This window comes from Hemisphaericaspora subhashii, assembly GCF_019202705.1.
Source record: "Hemisphaericaspora subhashii strain CBS 10753 chromosome Unknown scaffold15, whole genome shotgun sequence".
NCBI classification, from domain to species: domain Eukaryota; kingdom Fungi; phylum Ascomycota; class Pichiomycetes; order Serinales; family Debaryomycetaceae; genus Hemisphaericaspora; species Hemisphaericaspora subhashii.
Window position 1 is genome coordinate 78356 of NW_026057436.1, and position 19565 is coordinate 97920.

The window sequence follows — 19565 nt, forward strand, 5'->3', positions numbered from 1 at the left end:
ACTACTTGTCTTAGATGGCATACCTGTCATTATGAAATATCACAATTTGTTCAACACTACCAAAAAGACAAAAGCAAGTAAAGAAATCAAGTTGTAAAATTTAGTTAAAGTTAAAAAGAAGTTTGTAAGAGATTATATGAACAGAAACAGAGAAAGAAGTAATATTATATTTATATATGAAATTAATTAAGGGAGGAAAAGTTGTGGCTAAATTTGCATGTTAAAAAAGATTATTTTTTAAGTAAGAACAATTAGGTTTGTAAAATGTTATTTTTAAGTTGAAATTTTCTCAATTTTGATTTTCAGATTTTTTTTTTGCTTCCGTAAACTGTAAAAGCATAAATAGGGTTCCTGCAGGGTTTTATCTAGTTAGTAGCAAGATAATCATAAATCATAAATCATAAATTGCGTTGCTTAACCTTTGTGTTATAGAATAATCGGTCCTTAATAGTATAGTTGTTGTTTTTTAAAGTATACATAGAGAAGGTATGGGAATTTGAGGGCATATTTATAGATGTGACTTTGGCTGGGAGCCAATAAATAAAGAAGGCGCAGCATTTTGAAAAGATGCTTTTACGGATTTCCTGTAACTACGAACGCGTATACGTTATTTGAACAGCATACGGTCGAGACTAGTTAAAGCAACAGACGGCATCACCATCCACGTGCAGGAATTATCTCACAGTTTGTAATATTGGCTATTCAAAAATCATACCCAAAGACAGATACTAAGAATAGGAAATAGATACTCCAATATATAAATATGTGTTATCCTGTCATTTGCTATTCATAGTTTGAAATGACATGGCTATAACAATGTAACTAAAATTCGTATAACGCTGAAAAATAGAAACAAGCCATTTATGAGTGTGTAACAATACAATAGATTGATTGTTTTCCATTGTTTCAATCAAGCCAAGAATTTCTTTCTTATCTGATACATTCAATTGCAGCCACGTTCATTTTGATGTCATAATTTAACATTGATGGGATTAGATTATCTAGAACGTTTTCCTTTGTCTCGGGGACTATTCTGCTTCTTTTTTTTTTATCTCCCACGTGTATAGTTATACCCAACCAATCTAACGCGACGCGTTTTGAAACATATGTAATAACTGCATTATTACAAGAAACACCAGTTTCTATGTCATGTGTATTTATATTCATTTCAAATAGATTTATTTTTGAACAAATCATAAGGAAAACCAGAAATATCCTTGATAAGCCCTCCCCTCTAACATGCAATTTTCAAATGATTTGTTTGTCTCTGGTTCTGAAAATAAGGGTTGTACATGAATAGGGGGGGAGAACCAATTCCGGGCGGTTGTTTTGTTTGTTGTTTAAAGGCAGTCCCTAATTTCAATTGATTTATTTAAAAGCTTTGGAGCCGAAAGAAATTCGTATTTATTTTCTTTGATGTCTTCTGCTTTGGGATATAATCCTTTTTTTTTAGTGTCTTCTGCCCTGGGCTATATACTCTTTTCGTTCTTTCAAACTTCAGCTGGCACACCAATCATGGTTTGATTAATAATTGATACACTTCAGAAGTGAAGGCGGAGTCATCCTTCCAAAAGCTGTCTAGGTAACGTAAAAATAAGTTGAAATTACAAAGGCTTTTATGCAACAGCAACCAGTATAACAATCTATTTTTTTTTTTTCAGGGATAATTACGAAAAATTATTATTTATAAAGAATGGAATCACCTCGTATATTCTCCACATTTCATAAAATTACGAAATCTTGGACCCCATAGTGAAAGTATATGTTAGTTTGACCAGGAAAAGAATCAGAGATGAATACTTCGGAAGAAAAGGATACATACCCCACATATTAAAGTAATTAAATTGAGTCATCACTATGCCTTAAGAACCACCATACCATCAACCATCGTGTCATTACTTGACATTCCACACTCATAACTCCTTTTGGTCGCACTTTTGCCATTTCATTGGTCACGGTATTGGCACTTTAACACGCTGGTGATCCTTGTGGTCTAGCTTTGTTGATTTACCCATTTTGATTGCTTTTTATCGAGGTTTCGCTTATAATTTGGTTGCCTCTTATTTCATACTACGGCGTATGCTGGAAAAGCAAGCTGATATGCCTTACTTCACACTATTCTGGATGTTTCTATCAGAAATTAAACTGTTTACCTTAAAATTGGTCTATGGGGGCGGCCTAGATCTTTTTTTATTGTTTTTTTTTTGTGGTCTGTAAAATTTGCAGCACAAACTTTAACCGCCCAGATTGCGAAAAAAAAAATTGTAATTTATTTAAATCATGTTTTCATCTTCACTGCTCACAAAGAAATCCACCAATTCAACAATGTATCCAGTCAAGAAATTCGATTAATCTCATCAATCAATCCAGAAAAAGCCGTTATGTCTTTCAATGTTCAAAGAAATATTCATGCGAGTGAAGTTATTAAATGGAAACGAAACTTAGAAATTCAACCACAAAAATTCAACCACAGAAATCCAAACCACAGAAACAAAATTGAAACATCATGTCCATTGTCTTGTCCAAATCAAATTTCCCTATTTCACCCTATTCCATTAATCATTATCTTCTGAATCAACACCGCATTTCAAGCATACTTATATTAAATCATAGAAAAATCATGGAAATCAAGAGTTGGTGATGATGCAGTTTGGACAGAGTTTTGACCGGATTTTTATCGGATCAGGTATTTAATCCCTTCAAGCTGAATTTAGCCACTTGATGAATGGTTGGTTTGTGTGACGGTTTTTTTTTTATTTGATTTCAAGGGAAGAAGGTTTGACTTGATCTAAGTTGGTCATCTGGGTGATTTCAATTTTCATTCATTCTACATCAACCACATTTATATCAAAATCATAAAACAATCATCGAAATGAAGAACTGATGATCATTACACAATTTGGAGAGAATCTTTAACTGGATTTCAATGGGATCGGGTATGTAAATCTATCATATAGAATTTAGCCACCTGATAAATGGTTAGTTTTGTGTGATGGGGTTTTATTATCTGGTTTCAAATTGGATGAAGGTTTTGTCTTGATCTATATTGGAATGACAAATGAAGAATAGGATCAGGAGATAGTTTGGGATTTCAATATTTTGGTGATGGTCAATTTCAATGAATGGTGATGTGGATTTTGATGGTCGATTCAATTGCAGTGGTGAGCTTTGGAATTTTGATGGTTGGATTTGATGCTAACGGACAATTCTTGATCTTTATTTTATAATCTATAAAGTAGTTCCACATTCGATGATATTGGAGGGAAGGGGTTGCTCTGGAAGTAAATTGATCCAACATGGATTTGATGGTGGTGGTGGAAGTGGATGGAGGTGGAACAAGGGGTTGCTTTCTAGAAAATTGATCGATATGAACTCAATGAAGAGAAATTGCACGAGTTACTTGCCTTACAGTAGATTGGAATAGACAAAGGCAAACGAATATATTAAGCGGAACGTTTCTTTATAGATCAATACCCACTCAGCTTTGATTTCTAGAAATCCTCCCCCTTCATCTCTATTCAGGAACGGTTTTCACAGAAAACTCGTAAGGGCTGTGGCAACGATATATATGCCCTTCACAAATCGTTCAGGGATCTCATAGAAACCCCTCAAGAAGCGTTGTTCAATTGTAAAATTGAGGGGCTTATAAGAAGTATTTTGAACAAAAGGAACTATCGAAAGAAGGACGTTATGAAATTACAAGAATTGTGGTTTTATCATTCCAAGCGAATCATTCATTTCTCATCGCCTGTCAAAAAAATCCAGGATATACAATTTGAAACTGCCTCATGATGTAACTAACGTTTGTGATTCAGTTGTTGCAAGAACTAATCTAGGAACCACATTGTATCCAATTTGTGTTGTACCTGAATATTCCGTTTCGAATTAGTCACGTGAAAATGTTGGGTTCTTGATCGCTAAATGAAAGGTTGCTTTGGGATGCCGGTTATTTTATTGTCTTTTCTAGATGTTGATTTACAATTTATATTTTAAACTTTGTACCTAAAAGAGACAAATGATTTGGGTATGTGCATTAATGAAAATACATAGTTTAATGTCTGAGACATGTGTAATGGTGAAACCTTCCCCCTGACAGTACATTCCGGGAAATATCACACGAGAATAAATCGCGTAATTTAATTTGCCACTATAACCGAAAAAAAGAAAGGGATCATTGAAGGAGAGGGTGTTGTTCCATTTATTGTCTTGTATAATTTAATAATTGAGATTGCTTCAAATTATAAAGGGTGTGTGTTAATCAGATTATTTACGTTAAATTTCTAAGTGGTGTTTTGTGATAGGTTGCTATTATGTACAATACCTATTGTTCTTTTAATTGAATTGTAGTTATGTAAGGCACGCGACTTTATAAGAAATTTTGTTTTAAAAATTTTCCACTTACGAGATACACCATATACACATACACTAATAATAATAATAATAAAAATAAAAATAAAAAAAGAAATTAAATTTAAATAAAATTTTATATTTCCAATAACTAACTATCCATCTTTTCTTTCTCTCTTAACTTTATTATTAGTAAGAGTAACCTTTTAAAAGAGGAAAGATACTCAAAGGATAAGTCTTTACTATTTACTACTACTAGTGCTACTATTGCTTTGCTATTAAAAAATTCCACATTCGCTAAACACACCTTCAATTCCGAAAATCCAACAAGGTCCTATAAATAGAAAATACAATAATGGAATACTCTCGAAGAACTCCAAGTCCATTTACATCAGCTCTTAAATCACGACAAGTGCATAGATTAATTAAATTCTCAATAGTGACATTTTTGGTACTTAATATTATCTATTTCACATTCATTCCCAAACAAAATTATAGTAGCAGCAATCGTCATCATCTTCAAACAATCTCACCTGATGCAGCTGTCATCGCCGAAGAGAATAATGCCATTGTTCAACATCCACAGCAAGGAGGAAGAGGTGGATCTAATGGAGGGTCCTTCCATAATCCTTCATCTACTTTCGAAGCATTAGTACAAAATAAATTTGAAAAAATTAAACAAGATCCTGATCGGTATCATATGGCAAATACAGACTTAACCGAAGTTGAAATTCCATTTAATTATAAACCATTTAGTAAAAAATATGAAGATGAAAATAGTTGGGCTAAAAAGGATATATTATTTTATGATCCAAGATTTACTTTGTCAATGTATTTAAATGAACTTAAATTACGAAACTTAGTTAAGAAAGGAAAAGATGGTCCATTGATATTACCTTTCAATTGGGTTGATTGGATGGATTTAACTATTTTGAATAAAGATTTATCATATCCTTTAGTTGGAAGAACTAATTGTAATGATATTCGTCAAGTAACTAACAATGATCCCGATCCAAGTTATTTTTGTATGGATAATCATGAATTCCCCATGGAAAAAATTGAAAAATTGGGATATACCAGGAGTCAATTACCCGGGTTTATAATCCATGATCATTCAACTCATGATGATAGACCATTGAATGATTATCGAATCTTAGAAGCTAGATCGTATGCCATGACCCATTTAAGAAAACCTTTGAAAGTGGTTATATTGAATGGAGATCAAGGGACTTTTGAATTTGAAGTTGATCAAGGCTCAAATCAACGATTGGCCGGTTCTGACATTGTTGATAATTTCATTAAATCTAATAAATTAACCGAGACGGAATTGACTCATTCAAAACTTAATCATTTACAGGTTTGGCAAGATTTAAAAACCAACGTGCCTTCACAGGTTTTAACACCTGATGATCCGGGATATAGAATGTATTCCAAGATTCATCATCTTGATTCCACCCATGATCATCAATTTCATCAAGATTCAAGAATCTCCCGTGAATTACCATTAACCCAACAAATGTTTTCCCATCCCCCCTCGATCGAATCCCAAATCGCCGAACTTGACGAGAAACGAGCTCAAAATGGTGGCAAACTCTCTCATAAAGAACAAATCTATTATGAAAGTCTAGTCGACTGTCTCCAATATCCTGATGAATCTCCCTCTGACGAATTTCGTTATTTCAGAATGGCAATCATTCGAATGGACGATGAGCGAAATGTGGGCCAAGAATGGGGATGGCATTATGATTGGCGTTTTTTCAATGGAGCATTAGAATATGCTCGTGAGGGTTGGAATCAACAAGAATTAACTCATAGGACCAACATCATCTTAGATCGTTTATTAAGATCCTGGAATCGCTTTGCCGAACAAAAGGGGATCATAAGTTGGATCATGCATGGTCCTTTGTTGAGTTGGTATTGGGATGGATTGATGTTTCCGTTTGATAATGATATTGATATCCAGATGCCGGTGATGGAGTTGGTGAGATTGGCGAAGGAATATAATCAGACTCTTATTGTGGAGGATCCGAGTGAAGGATATGGCAAGTATTTGATTGATGTGAATCCGTATATGCATCATCGGGGGATAAGTAAGGAGTCGAATCATATTGATGCGAGGGTAGTGGATGTTGATTCGGGAATATATATTGATATAACGGCTTTGAGTAAACTGAAGGCGAATCTTCCTGAGGAATATTATGAGAATGGATTGGTTGATTTGATGAAGAATGATGAGGATGATCAGGTGGAGATATATAATGATAGAAGAAAACATTTTTATAAATTTGAACAATTAAGTCCATTGAGATATAGTATGTTACAGGGTGTGCCGGTGTTTATTCCAAGTACGATTACTCATAGATTGATTTTTGAATATAGTGAAGGGTTAGATAGTTATGAGTATAACGGATGGTATTTTATTAAGAAATTGAATTTATGGATTAAACAAGATCATTTGGTTATGATTTTTAATACTTATCAAATTAAAAATCAGGATGGAAATGTTGATCGTGATAAATTATTAGCTAAAGTATCGAGAATTACTGATGATGAAGTATTGAAATTATTGGATATTGATGATATATTGGTGGAATATTATTTAACTAAAGAATTAACTGATTTCCATGCTCAAGAAATGAAATATTTATTTGATGCAATTGGTAGAGATAATTTAAAATTGGGTAAAGATCCTAGATTGACTAAAGAATATAATGATTTGACAAAAGGGTTAAAGATGAGAAAACCATTAAGAAAAGCCTTGTATGATTATGAAAATATTGAAAGATTGAAATATCATAATTGGAAACCAAAACAACTGAAACAAAAACAAAAACAATCTCAACCTAGAGAAGACGACGTTAAGTTGGAAATAGACAATAAGACAGGAGAACAGCCAGTTGGACAACCTCAACAACAACAAGAGGAACAACCTCAACAACAAGAGGAACAACCTCCACAACAACAAGAGGAACAACCTCAGCAACTAGAGGAACAACCTCAACAACAGCAAGAGGAGCAACCAGTAAAAGCTCAAGGTTAAGCTGATCATTAAGTATGGAGAAGAGAGAAGTGGGTTGTATAGTTTGTATTAAGTATTATTATTTACTTTGTAAATTCTTTTTTAATAGACACACATGTTTTGCATGTATATATCATATAATTTAATCATTATATAGTAGAACAGTCTATCGGTAATAATTTGATCTCTACTAATTTGAATGTGTAAACAATGGCTTATGACCTCGGGAGAAATCGGCTACTCCTTTTCTCCTATAAAAGAAACCAAGCAACAATAAAAAAAAGAAATAGGAGGAGAAACTAAAAAAGAAAAACGGTGAATGTCGTCGGTAGAAATGAGAATGTCGGCAGGTTGATCGGTTGCTTGAGGTGCGTGTGTACGATGTGTAACCTGGAGTAAAAGGCGGAGGGACGATGTGTTATGAAACTGCCAAAACAAACAATTGATTGGTGATCATATCGTGTGAATGTGTATATTACCCCCTTATTAAGATGTTACCCATGTGGATTAATAAACACATAGGGGATGGAATAGAAATGTAACTACGTATACTTAAAAGTTAAGTTGTGTAGTGTCGTATAAAGAATAAATGTCGTCAATTGTTTCAGTATAAAATTTTTATTTTCCGACATTTAAAAAATATTTTTATTTAATGTAAGAACTAAAATTTATTAAATATTAAATTTATATCAACAGATTAAAATTTTCCAATATTTCACATTAAAGAAAGAAAAAACCCCTTTAATTTAATTCTTACTTTAATTTACATTAAAAAGTAGAAATCTTACGTTCATTTACCACTCCTATTCTCTGCTGCTACTGCTGCTACTGTTGCTAGTTAGTTCTTAATAGTAATCCAACCATAATGTCATCATCCACTACAGCACTTGAAGTAGGTTCAACTTCCAATACAAGAAATAGGAGTCCAATGCGTCAACCAGAAGAAGGATCATCATCATCAAATGGTATTTTATCAGCAACAGAAGAAGTTTTAGTTGATAAATTAGATAAATTCTTATCATCAATAGAAGCAAGATTAGATAACTTTGAACAATTTTTCAAATTTACTTCTGAACAAGAAGTAGTTGATTCTTTAGATTTACAACAAGGTACTCCACTTACTAATCTTAATGAAAAACAAACTACTAGAAGTAGAAGAAGTTCATCATCTGCTAGTTTACATCTGTTGAAAACTTTCTCCATGAATAATTTAAATTTAATTCATCAAAGATTAACATTAATTAAGAAATCAGTCTTAACTAATTCATTTAATAATTTGGAATATTTATATAAAACATTAGATGATCAATATAATTATTTATTCACATCTTATGAATCAGAAGATGAAGAACAACTAATAGATCTTACCATCACCAAATCATGTGACAATAATAAAAGAGAAGTATTAACGGAAAAGATTATAACCACAATTCAATATTTTGATGAAAAACTTCTTCAAATTGATGACTTCATTAAAACCCATAAACCAGCCGCCACTGATGACTACACCCATGATGAAATCCTTAACAAACTTCGATTCTTTAATTTTAATCGAGCATTACGTAATGCCACCACCAGGGGATTAATTCATTATTATGAATTACCATTAAGTTGGCGAGAAAACAAATACATTATCGAGGGATATCGATTTTCATTAAGTCATAAAACCATGTTACGGTCCATATTCGAATTCAATCATAATGAATCCATGAATATTTGGTCTCATATAATTGGACTCATGTATATATTATATCTCGCTTTTGTTCATTTCCCTCTGACGGATGCTTTTAGTCATAATACAACAGCGGGGAATGTTGCCATGTATGTCTTTTTAACTGCTGCTGCTAAATGTTTGATCAGTTCAAGTGCTTGGCATACATATTCTTGTTTTGCTCATTATCCTACTAGACAAACTATGGCATGTGTGGATTATACGGGTATAACTGTTTTGATTACTTGTCTGGTTATTGTGGTTGAATATTGTGCTTTGTTTAATCATCCGAAGTTGTTGATGTTGTTTATTGTGTTTTCGAGTATTTGTGGTAGTACGGGGTTTATTTTTAATTGGTCGCCATATTTTGATAAACCGGAATGTAGATCTTTGAGAATTGGATTTTTCATGGGATTGGCATTTTTGGGGATTACTTCGGCTATTTGTATGGCTTTCTATGAAGGGGTTTGGAATGCTTTGACGTTTATGTTCCCCTTGGTATATAAAAGTTTCTTATGGTATTGGATTGGGGTTATTTTCTATGGAGGTTTGATTCCTGAAAGATGGAGATATGATGTGATTATAGAGGAGAATAATACCGCTATGTGTCAACATAATTATGACACCCGAGATGTTTTATTGGATATTGTTGAAACTAGTGGCGTGGAAGAAATGGAACAAATTGAAGAAGAATTTGAAGAAATTGTCGATAAACATCCTTTGGATAGTGATTGGAGAGTTAAAGAGATTTTAGATAAACATTTTAAGAAACACCCGATAAAGACTCCATATGCTAATGATTTTATGAGTTTATGGTGGGTAGATTATTTTTTGGCTAGTCATAATTTATGGCATATTTGTGTTGTATTGGGGGTTACGGGACATTATTTTAGTGTGTTGGATATGTTTAGAAGTCTTCATGGATTGAATTAGATCTGGGTGTATAGTTAATAAATAGGTTGAGTTTACTTCTGTATATCTCTCTTGCCGTTTAATTCCATGGCTAATTGATATCCGCGGCATATGGTAGCATCGTGACTTGCTAAACGACATTTCATGTGTGGATATGTAACTACTACGACATTTTCTAATTTCTTCGTCATGCAAAATTTAAATTTCTTTTTAAATTTTCTTGTGCTTCTGTAAAGTAAGAAAAAAAAAAAAGAAACTTAAGAAAAAACTGAGTGAGAGAGAAAATGTCGTTTTATTAAAACTGTAATAAAAACTTTTTTAAGGAAATAAAAAGATTTCATCATCAGATTTTTACACGCAACACAACAATTATCAACTTCAGCCCATATATTTACCTTCCATCTTTATCTCAACCACCAAATATATACACATAACTGTATATAAAGATATATATATATATATGTACGGATAGATAAGAGAATTACCAAGTTGAAGATAATTTAAACTCACCTACTCAGCATTTGTTAACAAACAAGACACACACCTGACACTAGAAAATACCTCAGCGTCTAATATATTAAGATCATCAAATTAGCATATCATCATCATATCATAACTAATAACAAGTAAAACAATATGGACTTAAGAGTTGGTAAGAAGTATCGTATTGGACGTAAAATTGGATCAGGATCATTTGGTGATATTTATTTAGGTACCAATATCATATCAGGAGAAGAAGTTGCCATCAAATTAGAAAACACCAAAGCTAAACATCCTCAATTAGAATATGAAGCAAAAGTATATAAAGCCCTTAGTGGAGGTGTTGGTATCCCATTTGTAAGATGGTATGGAACTGAATGTGATTATAATGCTATGGTTATTGATTTATTGGGTCCAAGTTTAGAAGATTTATTTAATTATTGTAATCGGAAATTCACCTTCAAAACAGTATTGTTATTAGCTGATCAATTGATTTGTAGGATTGAATATATTCATGCTAGATGTTTTATTCATCGGGATATTAAACCGGATAATTTCTTAATGGGAATTGGTAGAAGAGGATCACAAGTTAATGTAATTGATTTTGGATTAGCTAAGAAATATAGAGATCCAAGAACTCATTTACATATTCCATATAGAGAGAATAAGAATTTGACTGGGACTGCAAGATATGCTAGTGTAAACACTCATTTAGGGATTGAACAACTGAGAAGAGATGATTTGGAAAGTTTGGGTTATGTTTTGATTTATTTTTGTCGAGGTTCATTACCATGGCAAGGTTTAAAAGCAGCTACTAAGAGACAGAAATATGATAGAATTATGGAAAAGAAAATGACAACTCCTAATAATATATTATGTAAGGGGTTACCACAAGAATTTTTAGATTATATGAATTATATTAAAACTTTAAGATTTGATGATAAACCTGATTATCCATATTTAAGAAAATTATTTAGAGATTTATTTAAAAAGGAAAATTATCGTTATGATTATGTGTTTGATTGGACTTTATATAAGTTTCAACAAGAGAAACAAAGAGCTCAAGGAAAGATTACCGATGGTCAAGAACAAGATCAACAGCAGGAACAACAAGGGCAACAGCAAGGTCAACAAGCACAACCACAGGATCAACTTGCAGCACAACAACGTCTTCAAAAACAAAGAGCATCCTTACAACAACAACAAGGGAAGCCAATGGTTGATCCTGCAACTGTTGCTGGTGTAGGTTATCAAAACTATGGCTATCAACAACAACAACCACAGGATAAACCAAGAGTTGTTCAACAACAACAACAACAACCACCTCAAGCAAACCCAGCATGGCTTTAAACCTAACTACTAATTACATATCATATTCATTATTATTATTATTATTATTGTTTACATAATTCATTTATTTGCTTTTTAAAGTTTCGTTTTTATTTCAATCATCTTTTATATATATATAATTAATTAATGGGAGAGAGAGAAAACATAAGTAGGTTTCTATACACTTTTAGCTTTCTAAATAATATACATACACATACAAGAACTATTAATCATCTTTGTTTTCTTGTTTGGCAGCAGTTTCAGCGGCAGCTTCTTGTTCTTTTCTCTTAGTATAATTCAACAAGAAATCAAAAACACTTGTCCCCTCTGATCTTTCACCTTCAGAATCAACAGTATTAGTATTACCATTCCCACCCAAACTTCTGGTATCAACAAATCCAAAAAATCCATAAAACACATTCTCCTTAGCCTCTTCAGCATATATCTTATCATAAATAAACTTCATCTTAAACTTCTCCATCTCCTCATCATATTTCCCAAATTCAATAGGATCATATTCCAACTTGGTAAGCATCTGGTTATATGCATCAAACACGGGATTTTCCAACAACAATCCCAATGCAGGAGCTTTTGGAATATTGATCTTTTCTTTATTAAAGAAATCCTGAATAATCTCTACGGGACATCCAATTCGAACAACCATACTGGCCATACTCACCATTTTTCGAATTTGGTGGAGCATGAATGACTGTCCATGGATTCTGATCGATATCCATTCCGTATCCGTGCCCTCGATGACGAATGGGTCCAGAACTTTGGTGGAGATGATGTAGCGTTGGGCCAGTTGGTCCTTGAAGGATTTCCCAATGGTGAAGTTGTGGAAGTTGTGGGTGCCTTGATATTGTTCCATGGCGGATCGGAATTGGGAGAGACGGTTGTTGGGGATACGGTAGGCGCGACGGGATTGGGTTTCGATTTGTTTGATGGATTTGAGGGTTTTTCCGTAGGTGGTGAGTTCACCAGATTCTGGGTCGATGGTTGGTGTCGGGGTTGGAGTAGCCGTAGAGGAACCTGGGAGTTCGGATTCGATGGCGGTGCCGATTGAATCGAGTTGGGATTGGGAAATGCCGGCATCGAGGATTTTTTGATTAGTGGCCGCCCACCATGCTTCACCTTCTGGATCTGGATGGAACAAGTCCGGGTTCAGGGCTCGTTTTGATTTAACTAATTCCGCCATGACCGTGGTTGGTTTAGGAGGTAATAATGAATAAGTAGGTAATAAATATTCATAAACCCTTGAAGAACATAATTTCCTACAATCAAATGATTTAGTCGTTCTTTGAATTCCCCAAATTCTGATTTGGTCCGGTAATTCAGCATTAATTTTGTCTTTGATATCCGGATCTTCAATTATCATCTTTAAGGAAATGACATTACCAGCGGCATGGACCCCCTTATCGGTTCTAGCAGCTCTCATGAATCCTGATTTCTTAATATCGTCAGCATTTTCTGGTGAGATTGCTCCGGCACGGGCCATGGCTTCATAGATATCACGTTCGATGGTTTTGATAGCGGGGTCATTTTGAAGTTGCATACCATTATATCCAGTTCCACAATATCCTATCATGACTGCACATTTCTTTTTTGGTTTTCTTTCTGATTTAGGAATTGGTTGACCATTTTCATCTAATCTAGGAACATATGGACTAATCAACAAGGGTTAGTATATCACTTTTAACGGTGTATTCAGGGATTAAGGTCCTGGGACATACGTACGTTGAGTTCTTTTGTTCATATTCGTTCTTTCTTCTTTCTTGAGCAATTTCTCTTCTGGCTCTTTTCTTGTCATTTGACCTATCGCCCGTACGAGCACGAGTCCATTTCGATTTTTGATCACGGTGTTTATAGGAAGAGTCATCGATTTGATCATCATATTGAATGACTGGGGTGGTTGATGATGACTCGACGGATTGAGGTGTGTCGTGTTGTGGTTGTTCCTCTGACATGATGGTTGTTGGTTGTTGAAAGAAAAATTTCAGTCAAGTAAAAAGTTTTTCAGAGGTGTTCATTAATTTTTCAGTTGACTTGTTAGAAGCTCATCGCACTTGTTGATCAAAAAAAATTCCAATAAATTATCTCGAAGATTTATTAGTGAATACTCTTTCTTTCTTTTTATAAATATATATATAGACTAAACAAGAAACCAAAGATGAGACAATTAACAGAAGAAGAAACAAAAGTTGTATTTGAGAAACTAGCCAACTACATCGGTAGGAACATTTCATTCCTTATAGACAACCCAACCAATCCGCATGTCTTCCGTCTTCAAAAAGATCGTGTATATTATGTTTCAGAACAAATATCAAAATATGCTACCCTGGTACTGAGACAACAATTAATGTCATTAGGTACGTGTTTTGGTAAATTCACCAAGACGGGGAAATTTAGAATTCATATTACAAGTTTACCTTATTTAGCTCAATATGCAAAATTCAAAATTTGGATTAAACAAAATGGTGAAATGCCATTTTTGTATGGGAATCATGTCTTGAAAGCCCATGTTGGGAGAATGAGTGATGATATACCTGAACATGCTGGTGTTATTGTTTATAGTATGAATGATGTTCCTTTAGGGTTTGGTGTTAGTTCGAAGTCGACTAATGAAGCTAGGAATTTGGGTCCAACTCAAATTGTTGCATTTAGACAAGGTGATATTGGTGAATATTTAAGAGATGAAGATACTTTGTTTACTTAGAGTTGTGTATATTAGATGTTTAGTTCATGTATAATAATGAAATGATATTTGTTATATATTATTAAGTCTTTGTAGGACTTTTTTGTATGTACATGTTCATGGGGCCCATGGGACCCAGTAATATATAATATATAGATATGTATACAACTATTGCTTACGCAATAGTTTAGGCAACAGTTAAGATTGAAGCTTTTAATATATCATAAGGATTACCTTGAGAAGCAACATACAATCTTCTAGTAATCTTATCTAATTGATCTACTTCATCAAATCCAACATCAAGAACCTCTTCTTCTTTAACAACATTACCACTAGCATCTAATTTCTTTGGTTTTCTAGCAATATAATCAGGACGATTAACGACAATTCCAGTATAATTCAAAAATCTAATCCATTCTTCAGCTTCATCAAATGAAAAATTAGCCACTGGTAATTGTTTAACTCCATTGTTTAATAATAATTTATCAGCATAATCAACATAGAATTTAGGTGGTTGTTCATAGGCATTAAATTTAGTTGGATCAAGTGCGACTTGCAAGGTTTGTTGCGGGTTGTATGCTGATGAAGTAGCTAATAAGACACCACCTTTAGCGAAGGATAATTCTCCACTTATGGTTTGAAGAACAAAATTCCCTAATTCAAATTCATCAACCATGATTGGGGTGAAATCTGGATGTTTATATAAAGTTTCTGGATAATCGATGATTGAATTAATATCATCAATTGCAGTGAAGACGGAAATACCCTTATCTTGTTGGGAATGGAATTGTAATTGTTCAATAAAGAATTGGAAAGCATTGGTAGGGTTCCCTCTGGCGAATTCTTGAGTTTGAGTTAAGTATTCATATAATGTATTTTCATTTGCTTTTAATTGTAAATCTTTAGTTTTTGTTGGAATTATAATATCTTTTGATAATTTCAAGGTTTTGAAAATATCTTTATTTAATTGAACAATTTTTCTAATAAATCTTTTTGTTAACATTGGTTGTTGATATTTATTTAATTTATCATTTTTGATATAATCTGAAGTACCATTTCTTAACAATGAAGCATCATCTAAATGTAATACAACAATCTTTCTGGAATCGGCGGCGGTGGTGGTGGTGGTTTTAGATACTACAATTGCTTGAGTTATTAAAGTAGACTTACCACATCCTTTAGCACCAGTAAGAATGAATCTATTGTCTTTTGAAGGTTTCTTAGTTAATTCTTCAATAAACTTTGAATTCAATTGCGTTAAATTTGAACTAATAAAAGACACTGGAGTCTTGAACATTTCATGAAATTGATATTTCTTAAAACATCCACTAATCGTCAAACCTAATTGTAATTCTTCAGGATATGATTTAATCTTACTTCCATTACTTAATTCAATCAATTCTTTACCAGTTAATGGTACAATCCCATTTGGGAATTCACTGGCATTTGATTCTAATTTTAAATTTCTAATTGCATCTTTGAAACCGTAATGAGTCATACCTGATTTCTTAGGTTTCTTTTCTTCAGCATTTACCTTTTGCGATTTACGGGTGAATGCAACTGCTTTCTTACCACCTTTAACAGCACCTGCTGGTGGTTTTGCTAATAATGTTGGAGTAGTTGAAATTGATCTGACATTGGTGAGTTGTTGTGCTTGTACTTTTAAGATGTTGCTGGTAGTGGATCTCACCAAAGAGCTAGTAGATGATCTTAACATGTTTTGCTCCCAAGTGTCTATCTCTATCTCTAGTCAGAGTCCTATTCTATTGGTTCTCTATTGATAATTGGTGAGAATTCATAAAATTTAAAAATTTTTCAATTCGGAAATATTGACCAAAGGTACACGACCTTCAGATTTTTTTTTTTGGTGAGAAAATTTTTCAGTGTCTTTCTTTGGCTTCATCTCATCCCTTTGATCTTCTTCTTCTTCTTCTTCTTCTTCTTCTTACATCTATTGTTTAGTCTTCTTAAAGTAATGATAAGATCAAGATTAACAAGAGAATGTCAACTATTCATAAACCAATATAGTAATACCCAAATACGATGTATATCCTCATCCAGATTCAAACGTCCCAGTGGACCCAATAAACGATCATCAAAACCCTTCCCCAAACATCGATTCAAATCACAACCATCCACCAAAGGCACATCCACCACGCCGCTTGAACCAGCCCCGGAAACGAGTGTCTTCTCATTCGGGAAATTCTCACAATTAGCCCCCACCAAGACAGCTAAAGAAGTCTCGATTAAATCGGTCCCCATTGATAAAATTGATAATTTTGATCAATTGAGGATTTTTCCTACCGTTAGGGATGTCATGATTCAAGAAATTAAGTCACAATATTTGATAAAAGGTCCCAGAAGGAGTCTGATCGAGGGGGTGGAGATAAAACCGACCCCAGTGCAGATTGCCACGATAAGGAAGTTGAATCAGACTAGGACGGTGAAGAAGGCGAAGAATGTGGAAGAAGAGGAGGTGGAGATGAAGAAGGATGAGGAGACGGAGAAGAAGGAACAAGAACAAGAAGAGATTAGGACGAAGGTGTTTACAGTTGCTGCTGAGACTGGATCGGGTAAGACTTGGGCATATTTGAGTTCAATCTTGACGAAATTGAAACAAGATGATTTTAAATTATTTCAAGAATTAAATGGTGAGGTAGATGAGTATTATAGACTGAAGAAAAGAGGGGAGAGAGTGAGGTCGATGATTTTGTTGCCGACTCAAGAATTGGTTGAACAAGTCTATCAAGTCTTGCAACGCGCTGGTTCATATCCTATTGATTATGAGAAATTGAATGTACCGGGGAATTATAACAAGTTTTTGGAATTACAGGAGAATGAAACATTAGGACTTAATGTTATGAAATTTGGTACTGGTGATGCTCCTAAGGTTTTATTTGATGCTTGTGGACAATATGGAACTATTGATGTCTTGGTGACTACTCCGGCTAAGATTGCTAGTTTTGAAAATTTAAATAATTTCGGGAAACCATATCGAATTTTTAAAAATTTGCAATATTGTGTGGTAGATGAAGCTGATACATTATTTGATAAATCTTGGATTGAAGATACTACTAATATTATTAAAATCTTACCAAATTTACGAGATTTAATTATGGTTTCTGCTACAATCCCCAAAAATTTCCAAACTACTTTAAACAAACTCTTCCCAAAAGTAGGTAAGAAAAACAACTTAATCTATGCCGTCACTCCACAATTACATAAAATCCCTAGAACCATCAAAGTCTCCGTCTTGGATGCTGAACAATCCCCATATCATGGATCTAAATCCAGATGTTTAGCCCAGGCAATATATGCCATATCAAAAGATGGAACCGAACCAGGATTAATTAAACGTATTTTAATCTTCGTGAATCAAAAATCTGATGTTCAACCAGTTGTTCAATCCTTAGTTGAGAAATATAAATTCCCGGCAGAAGATATCGTGGGGATAGAAGGTAGTATACCCGTACAACAACGTTTGGAACTCTTGCAGCCATTTCTCCAGCCTGCCGAGATTTTGGATCCGGAGAATACAACGTCTAATATCAAGGTGTTGGTGTGTACGGATTTAATGGCGAGGGGGATGAATTTTGTGGGGATCAAAAATGTTATATTGTTTGATTTGCCGAATTCATCGGTGGATTTGGTGCATAGGTTGGGTAGAACTGGAAGAATGAGACAATCGGGGAGAGCATTTGTTATTGTGGATAGAAGGACAAGGAAGTCGTGGATAAAAGGGTTAGGAACTGCTGTACTTAGAAATATGACCATTGGATAGATTTAAGGTTTATAGAGAAAAGGTATGTTTATTTTTATGGAGAGGGAAAGGTGGAGGGTATTGGTTTTATGTGATGATTTAAAAAGATTTTTATGACGTTAGACTTCCGAATTTTTATGTGGAGGATATCTTTATTATCTGATTCAAATAACCAATACCCTAATATCTTATTTCAATTCGATGAACTAGAGTTTTACTAACAGATTACTTATAGGAACTTTTATTTGAACAATACATGTAAATAGAAATATTATTACAAATAAAAGAATACAATTCGGGTGTTATGACTTAATTTTCTATGTAGTTGCATACCCTGGGATTTAACTTTATCTACTTACCTTTGCCACATGGTATGATTAGACTATACGACCCAGGAAGAACAAATGACCATTTTAACATTTTGTGAGTGTGCTTATTCATAGCGTTTCTCATTGGTACTTTATGGTTTACATTCTCATTTCCTTTAGCTGGTTTTTATTCAAATCGTCAGAGATTTTGAATCATTAATGTCATGTGAAGGGATTCAGATCCTTGGAGAGTGGGATATACTTTTGGATCTGAATTTCTGGATGATATTAGAGATGAAGACTTCTGATGATTTTATTGTTTGATAAAGACTACTCTTGAATTTAAGTTCTTCCAATCATCAGATCCCTCTTGAGATGGTAAGAAGAGTTTTTTTGACAATTAGCTTCGTATAAATTCTCTATGTCGCCCAAGTTTCTGAACTAAAGACTTTTGATCTTCTAGACCACCTTTCGGGCCACAACCAGAGTTTGTTGATTTTTAGTAAATTCTGCTTTTGTATGAGGTTACTGATAAGCGATTGATGAGGGGCAATAAAAAGGCAAAGAAATAAAAAAAGTCCAATTAACAACTAACTACTCTCAAACATTTCCAGGAAATGCTCCTGGTGAGCCAATCAGGAGATCCAGTATTGGCGATATTGCTAAACTTGGAACCTAATATGCCTCTTGAAATGGGTAATATAGTTAATAAAAACTATTAAGCATGAACATATAACGTTTAACGAGACTATGATTTGATAATTATTTAAGGTTTTCGGATATAATAATCTACGGTCAAATCATATGGATCTGGTCTAATTCTTAATTCAACTTGTAATATTGTCTTACTTTCATAATAGTACTTCTTCTATTGTATTGTATTGTATTGTATTCTATTGTAAGTGTGTGTGTGTGGGGGAGAGTGTGGTGTTATTTCAGTTTTGTAACCCTCGGATAAACAACAAATTAATTTATTAATTATAATTTTGATAAGCAAAAATTTT

The 19565-nt window shown here is 33.6% G+C and overlaps 7 protein-coding genes across 7 annotated transcripts; 5 read left to right on the plus strand and 2 right to left on the minus strand. All coding sequences in view use genetic code 12, as the record gives it.

Moving 5' to 3' along the window:
- Positions 1-4702: 4702 nt before the first annotated feature.
- Positions 4703-7387, plus strand: MNN4-4 (Mnn4-4p; the record flags this gene model as incomplete). Its single annotated transcript, XM_049409738.1, has 1 exon — positions 4703-7387. One exon carries the CDS (start codon positions 4703-4705, stop codon positions 7385-7387), a length of 2685 nt encoding a protein of 894 aa, XP_049261065.1.
- An 844-nt stretch (positions 7388-8231) lies between these two features.
- On the plus strand, positions 8232-10010 carry J8A68_005650 (uncharacterized protein; the record flags this gene model as incomplete). Its single annotated transcript, XM_049409739.1, has 1 exon — positions 8232-10010. The coding sequence occupies one exon, from the start codon at positions 8232-8234 to the stop codon at positions 10008-10010; it is 1779 nt and encodes a 592-aa protein (XP_049261066.1).
- Positions 10011-10625: 615 nt separating this feature from the next.
- On the plus strand, positions 10626-11819 carry HRR25 (serine/threonine protein kinase; the record flags this gene model as incomplete). The annotated part of the gene is made up of 1 exon (XM_049409741.1): positions 10626-11819. The coding sequence occupies one exon, from the start codon at positions 10626-10628 to the stop codon at positions 11817-11819; it is 1194 nt and encodes a 397-aa protein (XP_049261067.1).
- Positions 11820-12024: 205 nt separating this feature from the next.
- J8A68_005652 (pseudouridine synthase) lies at positions 12025-13765 on the minus strand (the record flags this gene model as incomplete). Its single annotated transcript, XM_049409742.1, has 2 exons — positions 12025-13465; positions 13536-13765. The coding sequence occupies 2 exons, from the start codon at positions 13763-13765 to the stop codon at positions 12025-12027; spliced, it is 1671 nt and encodes a 556-aa protein (XP_049261068.1).
- Positions 13766-13968: 203 nt separating this feature from the next.
- NIP7 (ribosome biosynthesis protein) lies at positions 13969-14514 on the plus strand (the record flags this gene model as incomplete). Its single annotated transcript, XM_049409743.1, has 1 exon — positions 13969-14514. One exon carries the CDS (start codon positions 13969-13971, stop codon positions 14512-14514), a length of 546 nt encoding a protein of 181 aa, XP_049261069.1.
- Positions 14515-14680: 166 nt separating this feature from the next.
- Positions 14681-16210, minus strand: J8A68_005654 (mitochondrial 37S ribosomal protein mS29; the record flags this gene model as incomplete). Its single annotated transcript, XM_049409744.1, has 1 exon — positions 14681-16210. One exon carries the CDS (start codon positions 16208-16210, stop codon positions 14681-14683), a length of 1530 nt encoding a protein of 509 aa, XP_049261070.1.
- Positions 16211-16468: 258 nt separating this feature from the next.
- J8A68_005655 (ATP-dependent RNA helicase) lies at positions 16469-18274 on the plus strand (the record flags this gene model as incomplete). The annotated part of the gene is made up of 1 exon (XM_049409745.1): positions 16469-18274. One exon carries the CDS (start codon positions 16469-16471, stop codon positions 18272-18274), a length of 1806 nt encoding a protein of 601 aa, XP_049261071.1.
- Positions 18275-19565: the final 1291 nt, after the last annotated feature.